Below are 25,615 nucleotides of genomic sequence, written 5' to 3' on the forward strand. Positions count from 1 at the left end.
TACAAGAAGGGGTTACAGCAATTTATTTGAAGACAGACCAAGAGAACAGCAGCAAACAAAAAAATGAGCCAAGTGGCAACATTAAGTGCTAAGCAGCTAGCAGAGCAGTACCCTAAAACATTCCATGGAAGTGGAGGAAAGGTGTTTTGTACATCATACAATGTACCTATTGATTGTATGAGAACGCTGACTCTGGAAAAGGACAAGGGGGCAGGAGCAGTGCATGGACCCTCCCTGGCCACCTATGTGCTTAGGGACTCTAGGGATCTGGCAGCCACTTCCTGGGAGCCATGGTAAGCGCCCCTGGGACCCTGCACCCTGAACCCCTTCTGCACCCCGAACCCCTTCTGCACCCCAACCCCAACTCTGAGCCCTCTCCTATGCCCAAACTCCCTCCCCAGCACCCTGCACCCCAAATCTCTGTTCCAGCCCTGAGCCCCCTCGTGCACCTCAAACCCCTCATCCCTGGCCCCACCCCAGAGTCCACATCCCCAGCTGGAGCCCTCACCACCACCTCCCTCGACAGCCTAACCCACTGCCGCAGCCCTGAAGCCTCTCCCACAACCCAAACCCCTCATCCCCATCCCCACCCGAGAGCCCACACCTGCAGCCAGAGCCCTCAGCTCCCTCCTGCACCCCAACCTCTACCCCAGCCTAGTGAAAGTGAGTGAGGGTGGGGGAGAGTGAGGGACAGAGCGAGCAGAGGCGGGGCCACAAAGAAGAGGCAGAGCCGTGGGGTAGGGGCCGGCCGAGGGTGTTCAGTTGTGTGTGTGTAGAAAGTTGGCAACCCTACGCTCCGGTTGTCAGGGTCAAGCCAGGCCTAGAACTCAGCACAGCTAGCTTTCTTAAGGTAGTGAGCCTCTGTGACAATTTTTGGAATAAGAAAAGGAGTATTTGTGGAACCTTAGAGACTAACCAATTTATTTGAGCATAAGCTTTCGTGAGCTACAGCTCACTTCATCGGATGCTGTAGCTCATGCTCAAATAAATTGGTTAGTCTCTAAGGTGCCACAAGTACTCCTTTTCTTTTTGCGAATACAGACTAACACAGCTGTTACTCTGAAATTTGTGGAATATGTCTGTACAACTTGTGAACTCTTAAGTGAGATTACAAACTCTGTGTACCTTTACCAAGCCACAAATTCCATTTTGAAGATGCAGCTCTTTGTCTTCTCTGTTGTCTTTAGGTTGACCATATTTCCCTATGCTGAATATGGGACACCTGGTAAAACTGCTCAAATTCAAGCCAGTTCAATGGCAACCAATCAGAACTATGCAGTAGCCCCCCACATGCTACAAAAACTCCAGGGCCCACAGGGGGAAAGAGGGGCTTCGGCCATAGGCATAGTATGATTTCTATTTTGGTGGCAGGGGCCAGCAGGGCTCAAGCCAGCTCCATATGGCGGGTCCAGGGAGGCTGTGCCACCTCCACCCCCTGCTTTACTCCGCCTGTCTTGGTTGTGGCGGGAGGGAGACGCCATTGGCCAGTTGCTGGCCAATGGGAACTGCGGGGTGGGGGTGCGCTTGGGGCAGGGGCAGCATGCAGAGGCCCCTGGCTACCCCTACTGCAGGAGATGGAGAGGGGACATGTATGGAGTTGGGTAAGCCCAGACCCCGCTCCCCAGCAGGAGCTCAAGGGCCGGATTAAAACATCTGAAGGGCCAGATGCGGCCCCCAGGCTGTAGTTTGCCCACCCCTGTTCTAGGGCCTGACCACAGTCCTCTTGATTGCAACTCTCAGAGGGGGTGCCTGACAGGAGATCTGTACCCTAAGACAGCAGCAGTGCCTGGATCCTATTCAGTCTCTGGAGGCTCAAAACAAGCAGGGATTCAGCAGCTAGCTCATCTCATATCAGTCTGGAGGTATCTTTTCAGTGAATCAAACATCCTTCTGTTCTATTTCTAACATTTCTTATCCCTAAACGTCTACCATCAGTCACAGGCTTCTAGATCTAAAATGGTGATCTAAGCCCCTCCATTGTGCCGATTGTCTTATCCCAGTCTAATCATAGAACTTCTACTATCTAAAAACAAGGGCAAGTGGTGGTTCTATTGGATTCTCTTCCTAAACTTGTTCATTAAGATGGTTATGATAACTACCTTTTTTCTCCACTGTTGACAGCATATTAATTTGAATCAGTCACACCAGACTCTGGAGTGCATTGCTTCACATGGGACTGTTAGGGAGATGCAGACTTGGTTACACAGCCACAGGGGTATAGCAATTTCTAGCAATTTGATGCCTCAACTATTTAATGTACCTACAGAAGCAGCAACATGCTATGCAGCCCAAACACTATTCAAGTAAGTAATGTTTACAAACTGCTGTGACACAGCTAAATGTCACTTAAAACAGGTTAAAATTAACTTTCAGTGGTTTTATAGAAATAGCACACACAAAGTATTCATTTTGAAACATTTATTTTTCCACTTGTTTGAGTATGAACTATAGGTCATGTTGACATGAATTTCTAAAAAAATAAGTATATTCCATTTACTTGGGTACATGATGGTGATAAAAGGTTATACATTTGATTTGTTTTAACCATTCAGATTCATAGAAATATGCAACTTAGATAAGTCACTTATTAGTAACAATGGATTTTTATTTTAGTGATGAGAGCAATATCCCTTTTGGCCCAAACTAATTTTTTGTTTAATATATTTTGACCAAGTTTAGTCAGCAGCCTATTGTTTCAAATGAGAGAGAAGGAATGCCCACTAGACATATAATATATCACTATTACCCTAATTCTACTGGTAACCTGATACTATTTTTAGTATTACCTAAATAAGGTTCACTTGGCTTTTAGGTCATGGTCTCTCCCATCATACAAAGAGGAATTAACCTTTGAATTTTAATTGCTTGAAAGACTTCTCATCTTTCTGTAATAATGTGTAAAAAGTCTTAAATTTATTACTCTTGCAAGACTCACTGTTAATTCTTCTTACCCATTCTGATTAGGTATTAGGAGTACAATACATACTATTTGTCAATACAGTACAGCTTGAATTTATGAGCCTCAGATTTTACTGAACACATTAATGATCAGTACAAGTGATTTTTCCTTATAGCAATATAGTAAGGCAATTTAATGAAGCTAGCTAACTGGACCATAATTGCTCTTCATGTTACTGAGCAAAATTTTATATAGAGGCATTTAGAAACCTAATGCAGTTTTTGGTATTATCATTGGAATACAATAAACTTATACATTGTGTAGTTGTAAGCGAGAGTACCCACAAGCAGGTTCACCAGTGCAAATAATGAATTCTCATATTACTGATTAACTGATAACCATCAGACTTATGAATTAACATGTTCAAAGTGCATTTTCACTGAGCATTATGCACTGTATATAGGCACAAGCTCTTAGCAGTACAATGTGTTCAACTGCTGAATTCCCTTTAAAGATACAATCTGTAGAAGTGACCAAAAAAGCTACAGTGTAATATAAGCTATAGTCTAATCACTAATTACAAACAAGAGTAAAACAAGTTTAAGTGTAATAAAACAAAAACCAGGGAATCAACTTGAAAATACGGTGATGCACATTTGGACTGAAAGGATACGCTTTGCCTTTAGGAAACAATGAAAAAATCAGAAAGCTCTGAAGCTATAAATTCTATAATTTTTAAAAAGTTAAGTTGGGTTAATCAAGAGAAAATTTAAAATGACTGAAATTGTAACTCAGAGCTTTGTTATTTCCAAAGGAAAATGAATCATAGCCATCCTACTTCGCATCAAATAGCATCCCCTACTGAAAAGTATCATTAAAAAGGCAGGCCTTACTAACGAAGCAAGCCCATTCGCTGAATGGATACAATGAAATAGTAACAGATGTTTCTAAAAATTGCTCCTGTAGTGTATAGACTAGTTTAGTAAACACTCACTTAGCTAAGGCATAACTAATTACTGAAGTTTTCCTTTAATGGCCTTATCAGTTGATAGCAGCACAAACAGTTGTGACAGGGTGCAAGTAATACACCCAGTGCAGAGATTCAAGAGAGGTCACCAGATGTAATTGGAATGCAGTGAGCCTAGTTCCTACTGTACCTATAGAAAAGAACTTCATTTGTTGAGATGGGAACAGTTGTTCATGATTCAGTACGTAAGGATACCCACTGCTGTAGGTTTCTAACAGAGGACCACATCCTTTTCTACAACATTGTCACAATGAGATGCACTGATGGCATTTTGTTACCAGCTCTGTAGGTCTTAGTTTTGGAGAGTAAACCACACTGTCTCTCCAAAATATTTTAATTGAGAGTGCACATTAATGTGTTTCTTTTTTTGTAACATTAGTTTTTAATATAAACTAATCATATGGAGCTGTGAGTACTAATAATTTAAATATGTCTGGTTTCAGAGTTAGAAACTACATCTGAGAGTTGAGTGCCCAAGGAACTCTGCAACTTGCTAGTCTGCTGCTACATATCTGCATGCTAAAATCCTTTAAATTTTTAATTAGCACAAATGCACAATAGACTATCATCCTAATGTCAATTTGTTGCATTCTGCATCACTTCCAGCCATATTGCAAACTGACTCTCCACAACGTTAAAACATAAAATGAAGAGCCACTTTACAGAGAGAGGTGGGAAGGAAAATAACCACACTACTTACTACTTGACTCTGCAACCACTTACACATGTGCTTAACTTTAAGCATGCAAGTAGTCTCCTTGTAATACATTTAAGCTTCCCTCATATTTGGTAAGTCTGACAAGTTTCAGCCTGGTATAGAACCTTTTGTCAAGTTTTCAATCCTGAAAAAAGTGGTTTATAATGACAGACCGTAAACATAACAGTACAAATGGCAATTAGGTGTAATAAAGGCTCTTATTCTTCAGTACTTTGTACAAAGTGAAATAAGGCAAAAACTCAAGTTATAGACAGTCCTGTTTTTTTAAAAACTGTAAAACTGGCAGGCTACTGGCATAATGTAAAAAATTCAACATTAAAAATGTTTGACAAAATTCTGCACAAATATACACTCTACTTAAATCCTAAAATGTTGAGATGTCACATTATGTACGAGATTGATTCTCTTTCTTACCAAATCCTGCTATCTTACTCATGAAATTGACAAGAGGTAAAATTTGGCCCCATTTATACATCCATACAATGATTAAATGCGCTTTTAAAAAATAAAGGCCTTTATCCAACAGAGTATGTAAGAAACACTGCAGTAAGAACCTTTTTTTTTTTTAATAGAAGAGGGATTGAGTGCCTCAATGCCCATCTCATTGCCAGCAATGGGAGATGCAGCAACAGCTTGTCACAGAAACAAGATACTTCACAGGAAATAGACTATACGAACATACAATGCAGCACTTCAGATTATTTTAGTGTCTGTAAGTATCACCACACACACAGTTTACCCACATCAGATTGGTACCAAGAGTACATTTCAGTTTTCATGCTCAAGGTCTCAGAAATTAGCAAGTTACGCTTATTATATGAATTAATGAAAAGGTAAGTCCCTCCTCCAACATATATACAAAGTACTAACAAGAGTGCAGACTTACTGCATTATATGTTTACTTGACAAGAAATTCTCCCATGGTATTGGGAAAAAGTAGAAAAATGATGGACTAAACTGAAAGTATAACTATTAAACCAACCCATTAATGTATAATGAAAATCAGTTACTAATAGGAATTGTGTAGCAATCTATATTGAATACTTACAGCTCCAGGTCATGTAATTTTCACTCTAATACATCCGTTTAAAAACTATTAAAATTCTGAATATCTTAAAGCAGAATATTTTTGCATTTGTTGCTGGCAGAGCTTTGTTGTAGAAAATCCTAGAAAATTAAAATTATACAACACTATACAAAAACAAACAAAATGGATATTTTTAAAATGCATGCTTGGAGAGAACTGGGTGAAAATTTTCAAAAGCATCTTAGTGATTTAGAAGCCTAAGTTATATTGACTTTCAATTAGACTTAGATACCTGAATGTCCACATAGCATGGCAATGCACACGAGAGTGATGTCATTTCCAAAGTGCACCAATGTGTTGTGCACTAACTTGCGCATGCAAATCCTGCTGACATGAACTAAAAGTTCCCTACTGCACGTCTATCTTAATGTGCACTAGGGAATTTTTAGTTCATGCTAGCAGGAATATGGGTCACTTAGGTGCAATCTGGTGTGCTTTAGGAATCATACCCCTCTAATGTGCATTGGTGTGCTGTGTAGGCAAGCCCTATGAGTCACTTCTGAAAACTTTACCCCTTAGATCGGATATTGCAGAATTAGATTTTTAACCTGCGGCATAACTCTGAATATGAGACAGCATTAAAGAGGGTCTCATTAGTTTAATGTGTGATTTAGTCTTCAGCTACAACTTGTTGGATCCTCCAGAACTCAGTTTACACCTATTTCTCAATAGAACCTAAGACATTTTGTTGACACCCCACTCTGCAAATTCAACATACTTTTCATAGTTCATGTAGCATGAACATATTAGATGTCAGCAATATATTTTTAGACAGGAATACAATTGAAATTTTATGGGTTCCATTTAGAGGACTGATATCAGAAACAATACTAACTGTTTACCCTTTTATGACTGACACAAACAAACTTTACAAAAATATCTGTAGTGCATTACAAGATAAAAAGGAAAAAACGTTTTTGGCACACCTCTTCTTAAACCTAAGCTTTAAAGGCCCAAAGTGTAGTGAGTTAATTAATGAACAGAACTCCTTTGGAAAAAGTCTTATTTGAAATGCAAAATTTTAAGAAGTGAAAATAATTTTAAGGATGCTATTTTAATCCAATACTGTATCCTCTTGTGTGGTCTGAGTATTTGTACCAAATATCTACGTGCATACTTTACTTAACATTCATATAATATACAAAACTTATTGCACCAGTAAAATTGCCAGAATATGTATTAGTGTAATCTGACAAATATGATGTCTGCCTTTTGCTTCTCATTTTACTTTTCAGAGTCCTAGTTGACTACCACTCTTCTATCAAATTTGCTGGTAAACTTAGTTGGAAGGAAGCTACTTCACCTTGGGTCATATTAGTATGTACCAATACTTGTAAGCACTATGCTTACATTTTTAATATGCTTAACAATTCAGCCAAACCTATTACATAGCTTTGTACAGTCCTTCAAACAGGAAAAGCTCATCCAATTTAAACAAAATGCACAGAGGCAACAATGGTTCGATATATATATTTTTTTGCCACCGGGGTCTCACTTTACATACAAAATAAACATTGCAACAGCAATATTATTTAAATCCACCATCTATCAAGGATCCTGTAGGTGCAAGGTTTGCGAGAGCACTGGTAAAATACCTCTATAGCTGGCTGTATTCCGTATTTAATTGCACAACTTCATTCTAATGACTGTCATACGTTTTCCTTCCAAAAGTGGTTCTAAGGTATGCTGCAACTGCTAAAAGGACTTCTGTTTTTCTTGGTCCTCTGTTTGTTTGGTCTAAGGTTGATGACATCTCCACCATTAAGTGTACTAGAATTGTGGCCCGAATGACTTCCACCAGCTGTATTAAACACACCTATATAATTTAAAGAAAAAAAGCAGCTATTTCTGTGAATCTCTTTATACCTTTTATATGTTGAATATGCAAAAGCATTTACTAATGCGTAGTAATACATCTCAAACACAAGCTCTTTAATTCCTGAACAGTTATTTATTCTTGTGGTCACTTGCAGTTAGAGTTCAATAAGCTATGTTTCTGAACAAGAGCCAGCTGGAGTTAAATACATGCCACTGTGAGGTTTAATACCAGCACAAAATTTACAGCTAAGGAACTGGACAGTAGCATACTTACTCAGATGCTAATCAGATGGCAACAAACTTATGTTTAGTTGAGTAATACAACAAACAAACATGACAGGGCTTTTAAATTAGCAACTTTTGTTGGGATAAAGGAGAGGAAAAGGGTAGTATAAAAAGAGTGCGTTAAGGAGAAAAAATCAGTGGACTCAAAAGTCCTTTAAAGAACTAAAGTTCAAGGTTTCTTCACAAAAGGCAAAGTTTACAAAGCCCTTCTCATTAAATGCCAGAACTTTCCACAGTGAGTCTCTTGTATATCTGCTCCAGCATGACTAACACTAATACCAATTACATTTAAAAAAAAAAAAAAAGGCAAGTGTCAGGGAAACATCCATTCTCAAGTCCTTACAATGTTTTTCCCAAGAACTGAATAAAAAGGGTAGTTCAGAAACATTGGCCAGCATTGTTAGTACATTAGTTTGACTATATTACAAAAGGATAATAGACAACATAGTAGGGTAGAAAAAAGCTAATTAGGAGCCTGAATCAACTCCCTGTGACTCCAATGGAAGATGGATCAGATCCGTAGGTAATTAATAGCAGGCTTCGTCAGCATAAAATACTGACTTGCTGCAATTTATTGTTGCATACTTACCAATTTTGTTACTACTTGTATGTACTACTTCTGGATCTTCAGCTGTTTGTTGTTTGAGCTTTTGAAGATATTTTTCAGCCAAATATTTAAAAACTGAAATACAAAAAAAGATACTTAGAGCATGAGATCCAAGATAGGGATCTCCACATGGACATCTCTGCAAAGCTTCATAATAGATGAGCTCATCTTAGTATTACAGATTCGTTTTGATTACAAAGCTGAGTTATAAGCACCTGATTTGATACTAGGGGTCCCAGTCCCAGATTCCATGTAGGCAGATCGTTGTACCAGTACAGAGCATCACTAACTTCCACATGGGTCTACCCATAGTCACTTGCAAGATCAGGGTTATATATAGTTTGTTATGCTTTATACCACAGTGCACGGGTACATACATGTTGTCATAAAGATTACAACTTGTAGATACTGTTAAAATAAGGTAGCATCTTTAAGCATTTACTACACATAGGTCTTACAGCAAGTGTTTATAATAGAACAGCAATCATGTAAAACAAGATCTAAAAAGAATTTTAAAAAAATTGGGCAATGAGTATTCTCAGTACTAATTTAACTGTTGCTACATTGATGAGGATAGGACTGTGAGTAGTCTACTATATGTGGGAATTTTCAGAAGCCATACACAGTATCAACAAATATCTGCAGTTGTTTAGTAATGTACTTTAATAATACACAAATAGGTAGATTTTTAAATTTGTTTATTTTTCCCTTGCAAATTTGTTTACCAGGATGAAAATCTAAGTGAAAAGGAGAAATAGTGCACTTCTGGATCTTGTGTGGTGATATAAGAAATGAGATTAAATGAGAATGACAGAATGCCCTATAAATGCTAGAAAGGCACTGCCTGGAATATATTACTATTATGAAACTGAATTTATGCATAAAAATAGCAGTATTATAGAAGTTTGTACGACATTACTAACAGACAGCTGCATTCATGTTCAAAGTTTTTCAGCAATTACGTTCAACTGTACACTGTTGAACAACTTGGAATCTATAAATACTTAAGCTTTATCAGTAAAATTTTCAGAGCCTAATTCCCATTGAAAGCCAATAGGATTTAGATATCTAAATCACTTAAGGTAAAAGTAAAATTTTCAAAACTGCTTAAGTGTGGAAGAAAAACAGAAGAGAACTACAAGTAAAGAAAAAAAAATGTTACATAACTGTATCAAGTGACAATCAAATTTAAGATGTCATTCCTACTGTGACTATAGTGCAGTGCCAGGAAATGAGAGTTGCCAAAAACATTATAAAACCAGTAGATTAGTTTCCAGGCTACACAGATGTGCAATGCTACATGGCAAAGGACAGGACAGAATCCTATATTTGCCATCTCTTACCTTCAGTTACATTTAGGTCCTCTTTCACGGACACTCGGTAGAATCTTAACTTTAACTTTTTTGCCAATGCTTCTGCCTCTTCACTGCACAACAGAAAAAACTTGTAAATACTAATTTGTATATTATACCAGTGTTTATCAATACTGTACGCAAAATTATTTGGAATTAATTTAGTCAGAAGATCAGGTGAGGAGGTAGCTACTCTTTAATTACTTTATGACCTGTCCACTTTAAACAATGAGATGTTTTGCTGGAGCATTCCTTTTCAATTAAGAGTTGTTACATTTTCATGTCTATTTGATTGTGTTTTAAAAAAACCTCCCTGGCAGTAGAGAGATGGGTGTCATAAAAGCCAAAGGGCAGGAGGTTGCAACTAATCAAGAAAACAGATTAGGATGGCCTGAATGAAAATTTTAGTAATATGAACAGAGACAAGTAAGATCTCAGAGATGGTCTTACGGCGGGGGGGGGGGGGGGGGGGGAGCAGATTGGAAGGGACCAAAGAGCTCGAAAAAATAAACCTGAAGCAAGGTTAAACAGGGTGCATTTCAATGAGTTTAAAGAGGAAAGGCAGAAGACAGGGCAGTAGCTGGAAAGGGATGAGGGTGGGTTTTTTGGTTTGTTAAAGTAAGGGGAGACCATAGTATGCTTGTATTGTGAGGGGAAAACTTGAGAGTGAAATTTTAAGGAGTTCAGAGAGGGCATGAAAACTGGGACAAGGGATGTCATGAGGTGGGAAGAGATGAGATGGAAGGTTTACAGAAGTAAAAGAAGTGAGAAATCTCAGTGTTGGTGACACGGATGAAAGAGGAGGTCACATCTGATCTTGTTTATTTTCTCTTTGAAAATCAGTAATATCCTGTGTGGGTGAAGGAAGGGGAAGTTGAGCTTTAGGAGGATATCAAAGGGGGACAACAGGAATCGAGGACAGTCAGCGTAGGAAACAATGAGAGGGAGAAGTAGTTTAGCTAGACCAGGAAAACTGCAGAACTAAAGGAGGGGAGACTGAATTAATAGTAGAATTATTCAGCATGGTCATCCAACTTTCTCCACAGGCACAAATAAGTAGAGGAAGTGGATGCTGGGTGGAATGAGACTTGCAGTTTCTGAGTTTGATTCCAGGGTGAGGGAGAGAATGGAACAGAATGAATTGACAATTCAGTCTATGGAAGAGAGAACAGGGAAGAGGGAGCGGAGAGTGACTGAGTTTGTGGATGTTAATGGGTTGGAAATTTCTAGAATATGAAATATAGTACTTTGATAAAACATGAGTATATGAAAGAACATTTTCAAGAGAAAACAAAAGCAAACATATAAAGGCACATTTTAAAATCTGTTTAACACAGTTTGGCCACTGTGTGCATTCACTAACCAAACTAGAGTATATAATGTTGTCAAGGTTCCTCCCCCACTCTGAACGCTAGGGTACAGATGTGGAGACCTGCATGAAAACCTCCTAAGCTTATCTTTACCAGCTTAGGTCAAAACTTCCCCAAGGTACAAAATATTCCACCCTTTGTCCTTGGATTGGCCGCTACCACCACCAAACTAATACTGGTTACTGGGGAAGAGCTGTTTGGAAACTTCTTTCCCCCCAAAATACTTCCCAAAACCTTGCACCCCACTTCCTGGACAAGGTTTGGTAAAAAGCCTCACCAATTTGCCTAGGTGACTACAGACCCAGACCCTTGGATCTTAAGAACAATGAACAATCCTCCCAACACTTGCACCCCCCCTTTCCTGGGAAATGTTGGATAAAAAGCCTCACCAATTTGCATAGGTGACCACAGACCCAAACCCTTGGATCTGAGAACAATGAAAAAGCATTCAGTTTTCTTACAAGAAGATTTTAATAGAAATAGAAGTAAATAGAAGTAAAGAAATCACCTCTGTAAAATTAGGACAGTAGATACCTTACAGGGTAATTAGATTCAAAACATAGAGAACCCCTCTAGGCAAAACCTTAAGTTACAAAAAAGATACACAGACAGAAATAGTTATTCTATTCAGCACAATTCTTTTCTCAGCCATTTAAAGAAATCATAATCTAACACATACCTAGCTAGATTACTTACTAAAAGTTCTAAGACTCCATTCCTGGTCTATCCCTGGCAGAAACAGCATACAGACAGACAGAGACCCTTTGTTTCTCTCCCTCCTCCCAGCTTTTGAAAGTATCTTGTCTCCTCATTGGTCATTTTGGTCAGGTGCCAGCGAGGTTACCTTTAGCTTCTTAACCCTTTACAGGTGAGAGGAGCTTTCCCCTGGTCAGGAGGGATTTCAAAGGGGTTTACCCTTCCCTTTATATTTATGACATGTAATGGCCCCTTAACCTCACAGCCATGATATGTAAATTCGTTAATGAGCACTCCAATGATTGGGACCTAGTGTTGCAGCAGTTGCTCTTTGCCTACAGAGCTGTACCACACCCCAGTTTAGGGTTTTCCCCATTTGAACTTGTATATGGCCGTGAGGTTAAGGGGCCATTACAGTTGGTGAAGCAGCAATGGGAGGGATTTACACCTTCTCCAGGAACTAACATTCTGGACTTTGTAACCAACCTACAAAACACCCTCCGAACCTCTTTAGCCCTTGCTAGAGAAAACTTACAGGATGCTCAAAAAGAGCAAAAAGCTTGGTACGATAAACATGCCAGAGAGCATTCCTTCAAAGTAGGAGACCAGGTCATGATCTTAAAGGCGCTCCAGGCCCATAAAATGGAAGCATCGTGGGAAGGGCCATTCACGGTCCAGGAGCGCCTGGGAGCTGTTAATTATCTCATAGCATTCCCCACCTCCAACCGAAAGCCTAAGGTGTACCATATTAATTCTCTAAAGCCCTTTTATCCCAGAGAATTAAAGGTTTGTCAGTTTACAGCCCAGGGAGGAGACGACGCTGAGTGGCCTGAAGGTGTCTACTATGAAGGGAAATGTGCTGGTGGTGTGGAAGAGGTGAACCTCTCCATGACCCTTGAGCGTATGCAGCGACAGCAGATCAAGGAGCTGTGCACTAGCTACGCGCCAACGTTCTCAGCCACCCCAGGACTGACTGAACGGGCATACCACTCCATTGACACAGGTAATGCTCACCCAATTAGAGTCCAACCTTACCGGGTGTCTCCTCAAGCTAAAACTGCTATAGAACGGGAGATCCAGGATATGTTACAGATGGGTGTAATCCGCCCCTCTGGAAGTGCATGGGCATCTCCAGTGGTTCTAGTTCCCAAACCAGATGGGGAAATAAGTTTTTGCGTGGACTACCGTAAGCTAAATGCTGTAACTCGCCCAGACAACTATCCAATGCCACGCACAGAGGAACTATTAGAGAAACTGGGACGGGCCCAGTTCATCTCTACCTTGGACTTAACCAAGGGGTACTGGCAGGCCTAAACAGAGTGACTTACCTTGGGCACCAGGTGGGTCAAGGAACTACCAGCCCCCTACAGGCCAAAGTGGCCTGTCCCAAAGTCAAAGAAACAGGTTCAATCCTTCTTAGGCTTGGCCGGTTATTACAGACGATTTGTACCGCAATACAGCCAAATCGCCGCCCCACTGACAGACCTAACCAAAAAGAAACAGCCAAATGCTGTTCAGCGGACCGAAAAGTGTCAGAAGGCCTTTAACAAGCTTAAAGCGACACTCATGTCTGACCCTGTACTAAGGGCCCCAGACTTTGACAAACCATTCCTAGTAACCACAGATGCGTCCGAGCGTGGTGTGGGAGCAGTTTTAATGCAGGAAGGACCTGATCAAGAATTCCACCCTGTAGTGTTTCTCAGCAAAAAACTGTCTGAGAGGGAAAGCAACTGGTCAGTCACTGAAAAAGAATGTTACGCCATTGTCTACGCTCTGGAAAAGCTACGCCCATATGTTTGGGGACGGCGTTTCCACCTGCAAACCGACCATGCTGCACTGAAGTGGCTTCACATCGTCAAGGAAACTAACAAAAAACTTCTTCGGTGGAGTTTAGCTCTCCAAGATTTTGATTTCGACATCCAACACATCTCAGGAGCTTCTAACAAAGTGGCTGATGCACTCTCCCGTGAAAGTTTCCCAGAATCAACTGATTAAAATAGTCCTTGAGATGTAGAAAATATTGTTAGTCTTTATGTACTTGGTAGTATATTTAGAGATGCATGTGTCTTATTAACTCTGTTTTTCCTAGAGCTCCAGGAAGAAATCCCAGCCAGTGTTTCACCCTAGCTGGGATTTGGGGGGCGTGTCATAAATATAAAGGGAAGGGTAAACCGCTTTGAAATCCCTCCTGGCCAGAGGAAAAAATCCTCTCACCTATAAAGGGTTAAGAAGCTAAAGGTAACCTCGCTGGCACCTGACCAAAATGACCAATGAGGAGACAAGGTACTTTCAAAAGCTGGGAGGAGGGAGAGAAACAAAGGGTCTGTGTGTCTGTTTATATGCTGGTTTCTGCCAGGGATAGACCAGGAATGGAGTCTTAGAACTTTTAGTAAGTAATCTAGCTAGGTATGTGTTAGATTATGATTTCTTTAAATGGCTGAGAAAAGAATTGTGCTGAATAGAATAACTATTTCTGTCTGTGTATCTTTTTTGTAACTTAAGGTTTTGCCTAGAGGGGTTCTCTGTGTTTTGAATCTAATTACCCTGTAAGGTATCTACCATCCTGATTTTACAGGGGGGATTTCTTTACTTCTATTTCTATTAAAAGTCTTCTTGTAAGAAAACTGAATGCTTTTTCATTATTCTCAGATCCAAGGGTTTGGGTCAGTAGTCACCTATGCAAATTGGTGAGGCTTTTTATCCAACATTTCCCAGGAAAGTGGGGGTGTGTGTGCAAGTGTTGGGAGGATTATTCATTGTTCTTAAGATCCAAGGGTCTGGGTCTATAGTCGAGGGAGCGGAGAGTGACTGAGTTTGTGGATGTTAATGGGTTGTAAATTTCTAGAATATGGAAATATAGTACTTTGATAAAACATGAGTATATGAAAGAACAATTTCAAGAGAAAACAAAAGCAAACATATAAAGGCACATTTTAAAATCTGTTTAACACAGTTTGGCCACTGTGTGCATTCACTAACCAAACTAGAGTATAAAATGTGGTTGGGCTACAACTGAGTTTAACAACTATTGTAAAATTGGGCTGCAGAGAAGGCATATTTTACAGTTGCCTGAGTACAAAATGGAGTAATTTCTCATTTTGGCCCAACCAGACTATTTGTGGTGTTTTCTGCTCATTTTTGAAGGTGCTTAGAAGACAACAGAAAATAAAAAGAGAACTTGAAGTGAGCACTAAGTCTCTAATCTGGCAAACACATAAGTACATGAATAACTTTACTCATGGGAGTAGCACCACTAAGGTTTGTGGAATTATCCAAGCAGGTTGCAGAATTAGGCCCTAGGTTTGGAAATTTAGTAAACATATGATTACATTCGTCTTCACCATCAACTCCCATAGATTTTGAAAAATAAAAGACTGCAATAAATCCTCCGATTTAAGAAGACAATATGATGAAACTCCTACTTCTTTATACAAGAGTCATCCAGGAGGTCAATCTTATTCTGCACAAGCACTGTGGGAATGTCTCCAACTTCAGCCACTACTTTCTCCTTCCAGGTGGGGATTGTTTCAAAAGAGTCCCTGTCAGTGGTAGAAAATACAAGCACACAAGCCTGGGCTCCTAAAAACAAAGACAAATTATCAATTAAGAAAGAGAAAAATAAAGACAAACCTATAAAAAGATATTTGGGATATGGTGGCTTTTCATTTCATTTCAGAAGGGCAGAGTTTTATTTCTGTATTGTGTCAAAATGATGGTTAGGGAGCCTCAAAGTAAGATTAATAGACTGTCATCTTATTTTGTCATTAATACTGTTCAAGATAGTTGTCATTCTGCTACCTTTCAAGCTACTCCAGCAGGCAGAGAAAGGTGGGGGAGGGCGGAAGAGATGTGTTTGTCTGTTGCTCATTTTTACTAATATGGGAGGCTTCTCAGATACTACAGTAAGAGCCATATAAGTACCTAGGTAATCTTTAATATCTGTAAAGATACTTCATACTGTAAGTATGCCATCTACTTCTGAGATTGTTACATTTAGATTACAAATTCATGTGAAAAAATGCTGTAGCAATTTGTTTTTTGGAGGTTTTTTGCTTGAAAAGTTAAAATTTTCAGGATTCTGTTTTGTTTTATGAACGAATATTTTTCCCAAAGAGCTTTAAAAAAAAGTTAATTTCTAATTCATGCACATTTCCCTCATGTCATTTGGAAGGAAATGACCAAAATTTTACAACATTTATACACAGTGGCAGCAACTCTTTTGCTATTGTGATGGTACTGCCAATAGATTGTCAATGGGCTAATGAATGTGTTACTGGTAAAGTGGCTGACAGTCATTACTGAAAATATGAGTCAATGGTCTTTTGATTATCCAGTGGCCCAAAGGCATCAGCAAGCTTGAACACATAGGGAACCTTGAGGATTTATATTCCTTTCAAAACTTCTGTTTAATAGTTACGATTATAATGCTGGATACTTGTTATCCACAAATATTTTTGTGAGTTCTGCTTGGCCTCCAGGATACCCTGTGGCAGATATCTTACTGGGCACTTTGTGGAAAAATATTTCATTTAATCAATGTGACTTTTCCAAGTTTCAGCTTCATTGAATATCCCTTTGTTATTATATGAGAGCAAGTAGAATGTCTCAATCTAGTTTTTCTAAACCATTCATTGTGTATACTTTTCTCAGGTCCCTCCTTATTCATTTTCTCACTAAGGTGAAACAGGCACAAATTTTCCAGTCTAATCTTCACCTGAGGATTTTTCCATGATATGACCCTAAATATCCTCATCACCCATCTTCAATACCCCTCTATTTCTGCTATATATCTTTTTTCCTATACAGTGACAAAAACTCCACATAGTATACCAGGTAAGGGCATTCCACTGAGATATATAATGACATTATATTATTTTCCATATTATTCCCTATCCTATTCCTTATGTATCCATCATCTCGTTTGCTTATTTGACCACAGCTACATATTGGGCAGTGGTCTTAATTGAGGTATCCACAGTGATGTCCAGGTCTTTTTCCTGAGCTGATACACTTTTTTGATTCTAAATTATTTCTTTGTGTAGATCAAATTATTCCCTCCAATGTGTCATTACCTTGTATTTGTGAACACTGAATTTCATCTGCCTTGTTGCCCATTCACCTACCTTAGTTAGGGGTCTTTGAAACTCAGAAATGCTACAGGGCAGGCACCACCTTCTGGAAGCCACATCTTGCTCAGTTTTAACACAGTTACTGTGGCTACAGAAGCCTTTTAAGATATCCCCACATCCAGATTGGACTCCTGGGAGACCCCTGCACCATTTCCTTCTGAATGTTGCAGCACAGAGGTGACTTGCAACATGTTTTTGAAGGGAGAATGTGGGAGGGAAGGGTCCTCAAGTGAAGACATGATTTTTCTTTAAGATTGCTGAAATACAGCCCAAAGTTTAACTTGGCATCAGAGTTCACTGAAAACTACAAAAGGGCAGATATAGTCCTTACTCAGGCAAATTCCTATTAATGTCAAAAAGAGCTGGCTGGAATAAAAATTAAGTAGAGACCCTTAGAATTTCTCCCCAAGGTATACAAAATGCTATATAATCCTTATAAAGAAAAGATAGTACAGAGCTGCTCACCAAATACAAATTACAAGTAGGTAGATATAGATGAATTAACTCCTCACTCACACATCTCAAGGCAGATCATCATCCATTTTGATGCACCTGAACTAGATGGCAAACATGACCATATGACATGACACCAATAACAGCCACATAGCAGGATAATGCAGAAAGATGGCTATAGAATCAAACAAGTGTCTACGCCAATGTCTTTCAATTTTTCCACTGAGTGCTATGGCTCACCAGAATTCTTTTTGAAGTCTATTTAAATCGCTATACACTAAGTACTTTTAGAGTGACTTATTTTTTAAATGAGTGGGATATAGGAGCAAGCAATATTATTTCCACTTTAATTTTTCTTTTTTTATCCATGATAAATTCTGGTGTTAGAAGGACTTGTGTAATTACACATACACAAAAAGGTTCTGACACCAAATCCTCCCTTCTCCCCCCCTCACCTTATCCTTCTGGCTTCAGAAATCTATCCAGCCATTAGACTAATTATGTTCTATCCTATTTAAATGGGAGCTCTGTGAATTTTGCATTCAATGGCACTTACTGAAGTCTGATATACTGCATGTCTGGGAATAAATGCTCAAGAATCTGAAAAGGTTCCCTCCCATTTGAAAAAAAGAGGAATAGTGTGGATAACTGAACTGGTCTTCGCATTGCCGTTAAATATAAAACATCCCTACTACTCAAAAAAGAAAGTTGATTAGGCCAACTGTATTACATTTTTCTCAAGTTACCTATAAAAAATAAAGATCAAGATGTAAAATATAGGGTTTTTTACCTCTATAATAGGCCTTAGTTATTGCATCAAACTCCTCTTGACCTGCTGTGTCCCACAACATCAGCCTGACATCTTCATCATTTACTCTGAAATAAATGGAATAAATATTTCATCAACACACTGAATACAGAGACTCAAGACGAAAGAGACACTCAGAATAAAGCACACATGTATTAAAATATTTCTCTTCTTTATAATGTATTTGGGATGAGAATGGAAAATAAAAATTTATTTTTCATCATTGATACTGTTTACTTTTTTGCACTTCATTCTGCTTGGACAGAGAAAAAAAGGACGAGTCTCGTTAGCATTGCACTAAATCATATGAGCCATAGAGATACTCAGAGGAGTCCGGTGGCACCTTAAAGACTAACAGATTTATTTGGGCATAAGCTTTCGTTGGTAAAAACCCCACTTCAGATGCATGGAGTGCAATAGTGCAATGCTGTTGAGCTCAAATTTCCAATAGTACAGAAAATGTTCAAAGACAAAAAACAGACAAAAATCATGTTTTTTAAAATTCATACTGGGTTTTGTAAATCCGGTGTCAAAAGAAAACCTATGCTCCTGGACAGTGCTCCTTCAACACATTTATTTATTTTATCTGCTTAGGTGATCTGTGAACTTATGTTTTTCATTACCTTAATACCTTCCCCTCCTTTAAATATGATTAGATATCATCTGCTTACACTATCAATAGTGTAAGAATCTGAAACAGCTATTTGAAACCATTTTACATACTAAACTCCTGCTTTCATTTTTAACCACATAACTTATAACAAATGTTTCCTTGTATTTAAACAAGGAATGTAAATAAAAATCAGTAGTTCCACATATACAAACAAACCTTCTTAGACAAGTCATCAAGTAGGTCTGAAAGGTTGAGTTTTATTTTTTATTTCAAATTATAAATCTTGTATTTGCGTGGAAAACTGAGTGATCCAATTACTGTGCATATGCTTCACTTTTAGCCCTCTGAACAAGACGTTAAAACAAAAAATCCCCCAGGCTTTAGTCTGGGAGATGGTTTGAGTTCCAAATCTCCACATGCCTGCTAATCACAACAGCACTAAGAAAATAAAGGCATAAGTTGCATGACATCTGCTGAATACATACTGAATTTGTCTCTCCAGGAAATCCACTCCAATAGTTTTCTTGTAGTCTTTTGTAAAAATTCCTTTGCAATATCTCTGAATCATACTGGACTTCCCAACTGCTCCGTTTCCTACCACCACCACCTTGATGGCCACCTCCATATCCTCCTCCAACATCTCTGCAGCTGAGAACCTCTAGTTACTTCAGGAGCATGAATTTTATCTCCCAGATCTGTAATTGAAGTAAATATTATGTTAATAAAAATATCATAAATAGAAAGAGGTCTTGTAAATAGGCACTGGGCTGGACTCAAGATCTGGTTTCAATTTTCAGTTCTTCTACAGACTTCTTGTGTGACTTTGGGAAAATCACTTTGTATCTCAGTGCCTCAGTTCTCCAGCTATAAAATAGGGCTAAAAATTAGTGCTGTAAATTAATCGCAGCTAACTCACGTGATTAATTTTTTTTTGAGTTAATCATGATTTAAAAAAAATCAAACGCCATTAAATTGCACTGTTAAACAATAGAATACCAATTGAAATGTATTAAATATTTTTGGATTTTTAAAATATTTTCAAATATATTGACTTCTATTACAACACAGAATACAAAGTGTACAGTGCTCACTTTATATTATTATTTTGGATTACAAATATTGTACTGTAAAAATGATAAAAGAAATTGTATTTTACAATTCACCTCATACAAGTACTGTAGTTCAGTCTCTTTATCGTGAAAGTAGAACTTACAAATGTAGATTTTTTCTGTTACATAACTGCACTAAAAAAAAAACCAAAGTCCACTCAGTCCTGCTTCTTGTTCAGCCAATCACTAAGATAAACAGGTTTGTTTACATGTATGGGAGATACTGTTACTTGCTGCTTATTTACGTCACCTGAAAGTGAGAAAAGGCGTTTGCATAGCACTTTTGTAGCCAACATTGTAAGGTATTTACGTGCCACATATGCTAAATATTCGTGTGCCCCTTCATGTTTTGGCCACCATTCCAGAAGACATGTTTCCATGCTGATGATGCTCGTTAAAAAAATAAATACTGTTAATTAACTTTGTGAATTAACTCCTAGGGGAAGAACTGTATGTCTCCTGCTCTGTTTTACCCACATTTCATGTTATAGCAGTCTTGGATGATGACCCAGCACATGTTCGTTTTAAGAACATTTTCACAGCAGATTTCACAAAACGCAAAGAAGGTACCAATGTGAGATTTCCAAAAATAGCTACAGCACTGGACCCAAGATTTAAGAATCTGAAGTGCTGTCCAAAATCTGAGAGGGACAAGGTGTGGAGCATGCTTTCAAAAGTCTTAAAAGAGCAACACTCCAATAAAACAGTCGTTTCCAATTGTGGAAACTACAGAACCCGAACCACCAAAAAACAAAATCAACCTTCAGCTGGTGGCATCTGACTCAGATGATGAAAATGAACATGCGTCAGTCCACTCTGCTTCGCTCAAGCAGAACCCATCATCAGCATGGACGAATGTCCTCTGGAATGGTGGTTGAAGCATGAAGAGACATATGAAACTTTAGCGCATCTGGCACATAAATAACTTGCGACGCCAACTATAACAGTGCCATGTGAATGCCTGTTCTCACTTTCAGGTGACTTTGTAAACAAAAAGCAGGAAACATTACAATTTGCAGGAGATAAACTTGTTTTTCTGAGTGATTGGCTGAACAAGAAGTAGAACTGAGTGGAGTTGTAGGCTCTAAAGTTTTACACTGTTTTATTTCTGAATGCAGGGTTTTTTTGGTATATAATTCTACTTTTGTAAGTTCAACTTTCATGATAAAGAGATTGCACTACAGTACTTGTATTAGGTGAAGTGAAAAATACTGTTTCTTTTGTTTTTTACAGTGCAAATATTTTAATCAAAAATAAATAGAAAGTGAGCACTTTATACTTTGTATTCTGTGTTATAATTAAAATCAACATATTTGAAAATGTAGAAAATATCCAAAAATATTTAAATAAATGGTATTCTATTATTGTTTAGCAGCGTGATTATTTGTGCAATTAATCATGATTTTTTTAATCACTTGACAACTCTAATAAAAATACTTCTTTTGTTTGTCTTGCTTATTTAGATTGAACTGTTAAGGGCAGGGATGGTTTCTTACTATGTTTGTACAGAGCCCAGTACAACGGGCTCCTATCTCTGTTTGGGTTTCTAAGCACTACCATGATACAAATAATACATAGCCGTAGTAACAACAGGGCAGAGCTGAAAGCACACAGTTTTTACAAAAGATGATAAAAGTTTAGCATTATTTCTATTCTAACATGTACTTTGTGTAAACTCTAAAAATAAGTTATGTTGCTATGTGCCACAAGCTGCTTATGAAGCTAGAGCTACTATTGGTCTTAAGGAACTTTACAAATCTGCTATTTGGCAAATACACAATCTACAATGTATTACCTTATGACAAGGAAGAAATATGCATCCAAAATAAACAAAGGCAAATACATGAGTTTTTGGTGTCTTTTGTTCTTACAGTTAGAAACTTAACTGAATTTGTGGTATCCTATTGACAGAATTTCTCCTTGGCAGCTTCGAAGCCAACATCTGCCTAAAAGGAGAGTTTACGGAAAAAAAGATCTTTTGGTCTCAGCAGGCTGTATAAATGGGGAAACCATATTCTTCTATTATGCAAATACCTGCATTTTGGTTACAAGAGATGTATTTAGCTTATACTCCCCAGATTCCATTTCTAATAGGTATACCAGGCCTGCTACTGCTTCCACTAAACTCATTTAGACTTTTGCCTTTGACCTCAATAAGAACAGGATTAGGACCTAAATTCACACCTATTTCCCCTATCTCTGCTTCTAATACCCACATATGTATCTCATACGGATTCCTCAGGAAGTGTTTGACTATACAATTAGTAAGTTTTTGATTCCAAAGCCATATGCCTTATACTGATTCTTGTTAATCAGTCTGAACAGCAATTCTTTCTCAGGGAATGAACAAATACCACTTTCAGGCAAGTTTAGGCACTGAAATGGTTTACTTATCCTTTGACATGGTAATAAGCACTCACCAAGACTCAAGTTATTTATTATAGTATATTTAAAAATAATGTGGGATTGTGTTGTCATGTTTGTACAGCAGTTTTATATTAAGCAGAATTGTCAATCAAACAATTTTTATAATGTTATCATGATACTGCACTTACTTCACAATAGCTTCTATGCTTTGTCAATTTTGTATTTTCTTCCTTTAAAATATTAGGGAATTCTGAATTATTTTATATCAAGAAAATAACTGAAGTCAGACTTGAATTTAAAGAATGTCCTCTCCACAAAGTTCAAATCAAAAGTGAAGTGATTAAGGAATAATTACCATGTAAACCCATGTCAAAGTTATTATTTATATTCTGTTAGCACCCACACTGAGCTAGGCATTGCCCACTATACACAGATTCTAAAGGGAGGGGCAAAGTTTTTAAAAAAAAATCAAGGTAACTTTGGTATGTTACCAAAATAAGCTGCACCACTGCAAAATCAGCTTTGCTCTGGGGCAGCAGCTCTTCATTAGGAGTTTACACCAGCATAATGGCAACGATGCAAATTTCCATAACTGTAAACAGGACCAAATTACTAGTGTAAATGGGCAAAGCTCACAGACAGATTTTTAGTAATGTGCAGCTCTTGCATGAACTAAATTTCTAATGTGAAAGCACAGAAAAATTTAAAGTTAAACATGTTCTGAACATGCTTCATTCTGAGGTGGCAACGAGTACTTCACATACACTTGAAATTAGCAGTGGGTGGTGATGAACAAATCTGAATTTACACCCATAAAATGCAAAGTCTCCTATGAGTAATGAAAGCACTGCTTATTGCAGTATTTGGATATTATAAAATGAATAACTAGCATTTCTATAATATTAAGTACCTTTTGTGAGATAAGCATTTCCCCATTTTTAAAGAAGGGAAAATAGAGTGATAAAGGGACTTGTCCAAGACCACACACTGGCAGAGCTGGAATGCCTGATCCCCTCCCCTTTTCTCATCCATGTAAGCAGTGATGCCACAAGGATTGCAAAAGTGTGGGGGCCAAACTTGGCCTGGCTGCCCCCCATCATGACCATAAGGCAGCTTGGCCAAATTTCAGTGAGTGGTATGGTGACCCGGTGCACAGGTTTGCAACGCCACTCAAAACTGGCCCAGCGCCCGCCCCCTTGACATGACAGAAAGGTGGCCAGGCCAAGGGAAAGTGTCAGTTGTTACACCACCCAGCTCTGGTCAGGGGCTAAGGGACAGGGGCAGGACCCCTGGCCTCCACCCCATTGTGCTGCTTCTGAGTTCAGGTTCTCAAAATAGGGGGCATGCCCCACATCTAAAAAGTGTGAAGGGACGGCTCTTTAGTTCTTCCATCTCCAGCACCCCTGCATGTAAGCAGTATTTAAGTACCACTATACTATCTCTTACTGTAGTAAATATAGTTATGACACATATATACATTTTTAGGGAATAATCACAAAGAATAACTAAAATTCCAAGTAAATTGAAGACATTGGAAGCTGTCTTGTCATTTTCAGTCACTGCTTATACTCTATACAGAAAGACATTTATCTGGGAGAACTATCAAGGTATCTGCACAAACAAAACTGTAGCGTCCAAACGCTTGTACTATTGGATTTCTAAAGGATGCTTAGGCTGGTCCCAAGTGTAACTGTGATAAATCCTACGCTTCCCCATTGCAGCAATACCGCTATTACGGGAACAGGATGATCGCAGCCGGTCTAATACATGCGGTCTCCTTAACCCCTCCCTATGTTGTTCTTTTCAGGGCATTTCCACACTCACTTGCTCCCCTTCCCTAGGTAAATCAAGCACCCCACACAAGCCACTTTCGTTCCCTACCGAGTCCAGGGCAAGCCAGCCAGCGTACGCCACGCCGCGCCCCGTCCGCCCGGACTGCAGGGCAGGCAGGGCCCTGCCCATCAGGCACAGTGCGACCCCACGGCGACCAGCGCCCCTCCCCACCGCCGTGTACCATCCTCCCAGAGCAGGGCAACCCGACCCCGCGGGGGCTGCCTGCCAACCCCACAGGCGGCAGCAACAGCACCCCCACCACCTCCACCCAGGAGTTACCAAGCCGTGCGCGCCCAGTCCGCTTCTCCTCCACCTACTCCCGTCCCATCCCCGCCCCGACCCCGCACCCGAGAGCGTCACCCCGCTCCTCCGCACCCCGCTCTGCGCTCCCCACGGCATCCCAGCGGGCCTGACCCCGCTCCCCCGACCCCGGCTCCCCGCATCCCAGCCCCGCTCTCCCCCTCAAATCCAGCCCCGACCCCGCTCCCCCGACCCCGGCTCCCCGCATCCCAGCCCCGCTCTCCCCCTCAAATCCAGCCCCGACCCCGCTCCCCCGACCCCGGCTCCCCGCATCCCAGCCCCGCTCTCCCCCTCAAATCCAGCCCCGACCCCGGCTCCCCGCATCCCAGCCCCGCTCTCCCCCTCAAATCCAGCCCCGACCCCGCTCCCCCGACCCCGGCCCCCCGCATCCCAGCCCCGCTCTTCCCCTCAAATCCAGCCCCGACCCCGCTCCCCCGACCCCGGCTCCGCGCCCCTCCGGTGCTGCACCCCAGCCGCGCCCCCCGCCCCCGTGGCTCACCGACCCGCTCGGAGGCGCTGGCCGTGGGAAGCGGGGGGGCCGCTGCAGGCTGAGCGGCTGCGGCTCCGTCTCCGAGACCCGGAGGCGGGAGGAAGCCGCGCAGCAGAGGCAACCCAACCCGGACGCACATCCCGGCTCCCGCACCCGGAAACACCGTCAGGGCCGCGGGCTCGGCGCGGAGGGGTCCCCGCCCGTTGCCTCCGCCTGCCGGAGCGTCTTTGTCCAGCGACAGCGGCGGCCCCTCCGCAGGGAGTAAAGTGGAGCAGGGCCCCTGGGCTTCCCTCGCTGTGGTCAGCCTCTGAGGTGGACCTGGGTTGTGGCTCCGGAGGAGGTTGGCTCCAGGGTTCTGGTGCAGGCCCGTTATATAAACTAGAACCGGCTGTGGAGTGTGGCATTAAACTACAACAGCCCCTAAAGTAATGGAGGAGAGTTGGTGGGCGGGCGCTGCTCACAGCTGGGTATTTGGGGCATGGGGAGAGCTGATCTGAATGCTTGAAAACTCTCCCAAAGGTAGAGGAATCCTCCCCAAATGCCAGAGGTAGAGTCAGAGTGAGCCCTGCCTAATCCCCAGTCTAGTGGTCTCCGGACTCTACCTCACCATCCAAAAGAGTGAGATGGTACAGGTGGACTGGACTGGCTTGCATG

The 25,615-nt window shown here is 40.3% G+C and overlaps 1 protein-coding gene across 6 annotated transcripts; it reads right to left on the reverse strand.

The window, feature by feature from the left end:
• Positions 1 to 2,403: 2,403 nt before the first annotated feature.
• RAB23 (RAB23, member RAS oncogene family) lies at positions 2,404 to 25,127 on the reverse strand. Of its 6 annotated transcripts, none has more exons than XM_073336317.1 (8): positions 24,975 to 25,127; positions 21,857 to 21,917; positions 19,348 to 19,557; positions 18,232 to 18,317; positions 15,282 to 15,438; positions 9,785 to 9,867; positions 8,424 to 8,516; positions 2,404 to 7,547 (listed from the first exon to the last, which is right to left on the reverse strand). In XM_073336317.1, the coding sequence occupies exons 3-8, from the start codon at positions 19,500 to 19,502 to the stop codon at positions 7,408 to 7,410; spliced, it is 714 nt and encodes a 237-aa protein (XP_073192418.1). In that variant the 5' UTR covers positions 19,503 to 19,557; positions 21,857 to 21,917; positions 24,975 to 25,127; the 3' UTR covers positions 2,404 to 7,407. The 6 variants fall into 6 exon arrangements, with proteins under 6 accessions (XP_073192418.1, XP_073192420.1, XP_073192421.1 ...); XM_073336319.1 differs by having other exon boundaries at positions 21,858 to 21,917; positions 24,971 to 25,127; XM_073336320.1 differs by lacking the exon at positions 24,975 to 25,127 and adding an exon at positions 24,220 to 24,360 and having other exon boundaries at positions 21,858 to 21,917.
• Between the last annotated feature and the right edge of the window lie 488 nt (positions 25,128 to 25,615).

The sequence above is a fragment of the Lepidochelys kempii genome, chromosome 3 (genome assembly GCF_965140265.1).
Source record: "Lepidochelys kempii isolate rLepKem1 chromosome 3, rLepKem1.hap2, whole genome shotgun sequence".
NCBI lineage: Eukaryota > Metazoa > Chordata > Testudines > Cheloniidae > Lepidochelys > Lepidochelys kempii.

Bases quoted from the DNA above. Each gene is read 5' to 3' on its own strand.
- RAB23 (XM_073336318.1), bottom strand. From the start codon at position 19,502: ATGTTGGAGGAGGATATGGAGGTGGCCATCAAGGTGGTGGTGGTAGGA. The intron at 15,439-18,231 runs GTAAAAAACCCT...CTTTGTTTTTAG, and splicing joins AACTAAGGCCTATTATAGAG to GAGCCCAGGCTTGTGTGCTT. The intron at 9,868-15,281 runs GTAGGAGTTTCA...TCTGTTGTGCAG, and splicing joins GATGACTCTTGTATAAAGAA to TGAAGAGGCAGAAGCATTGG.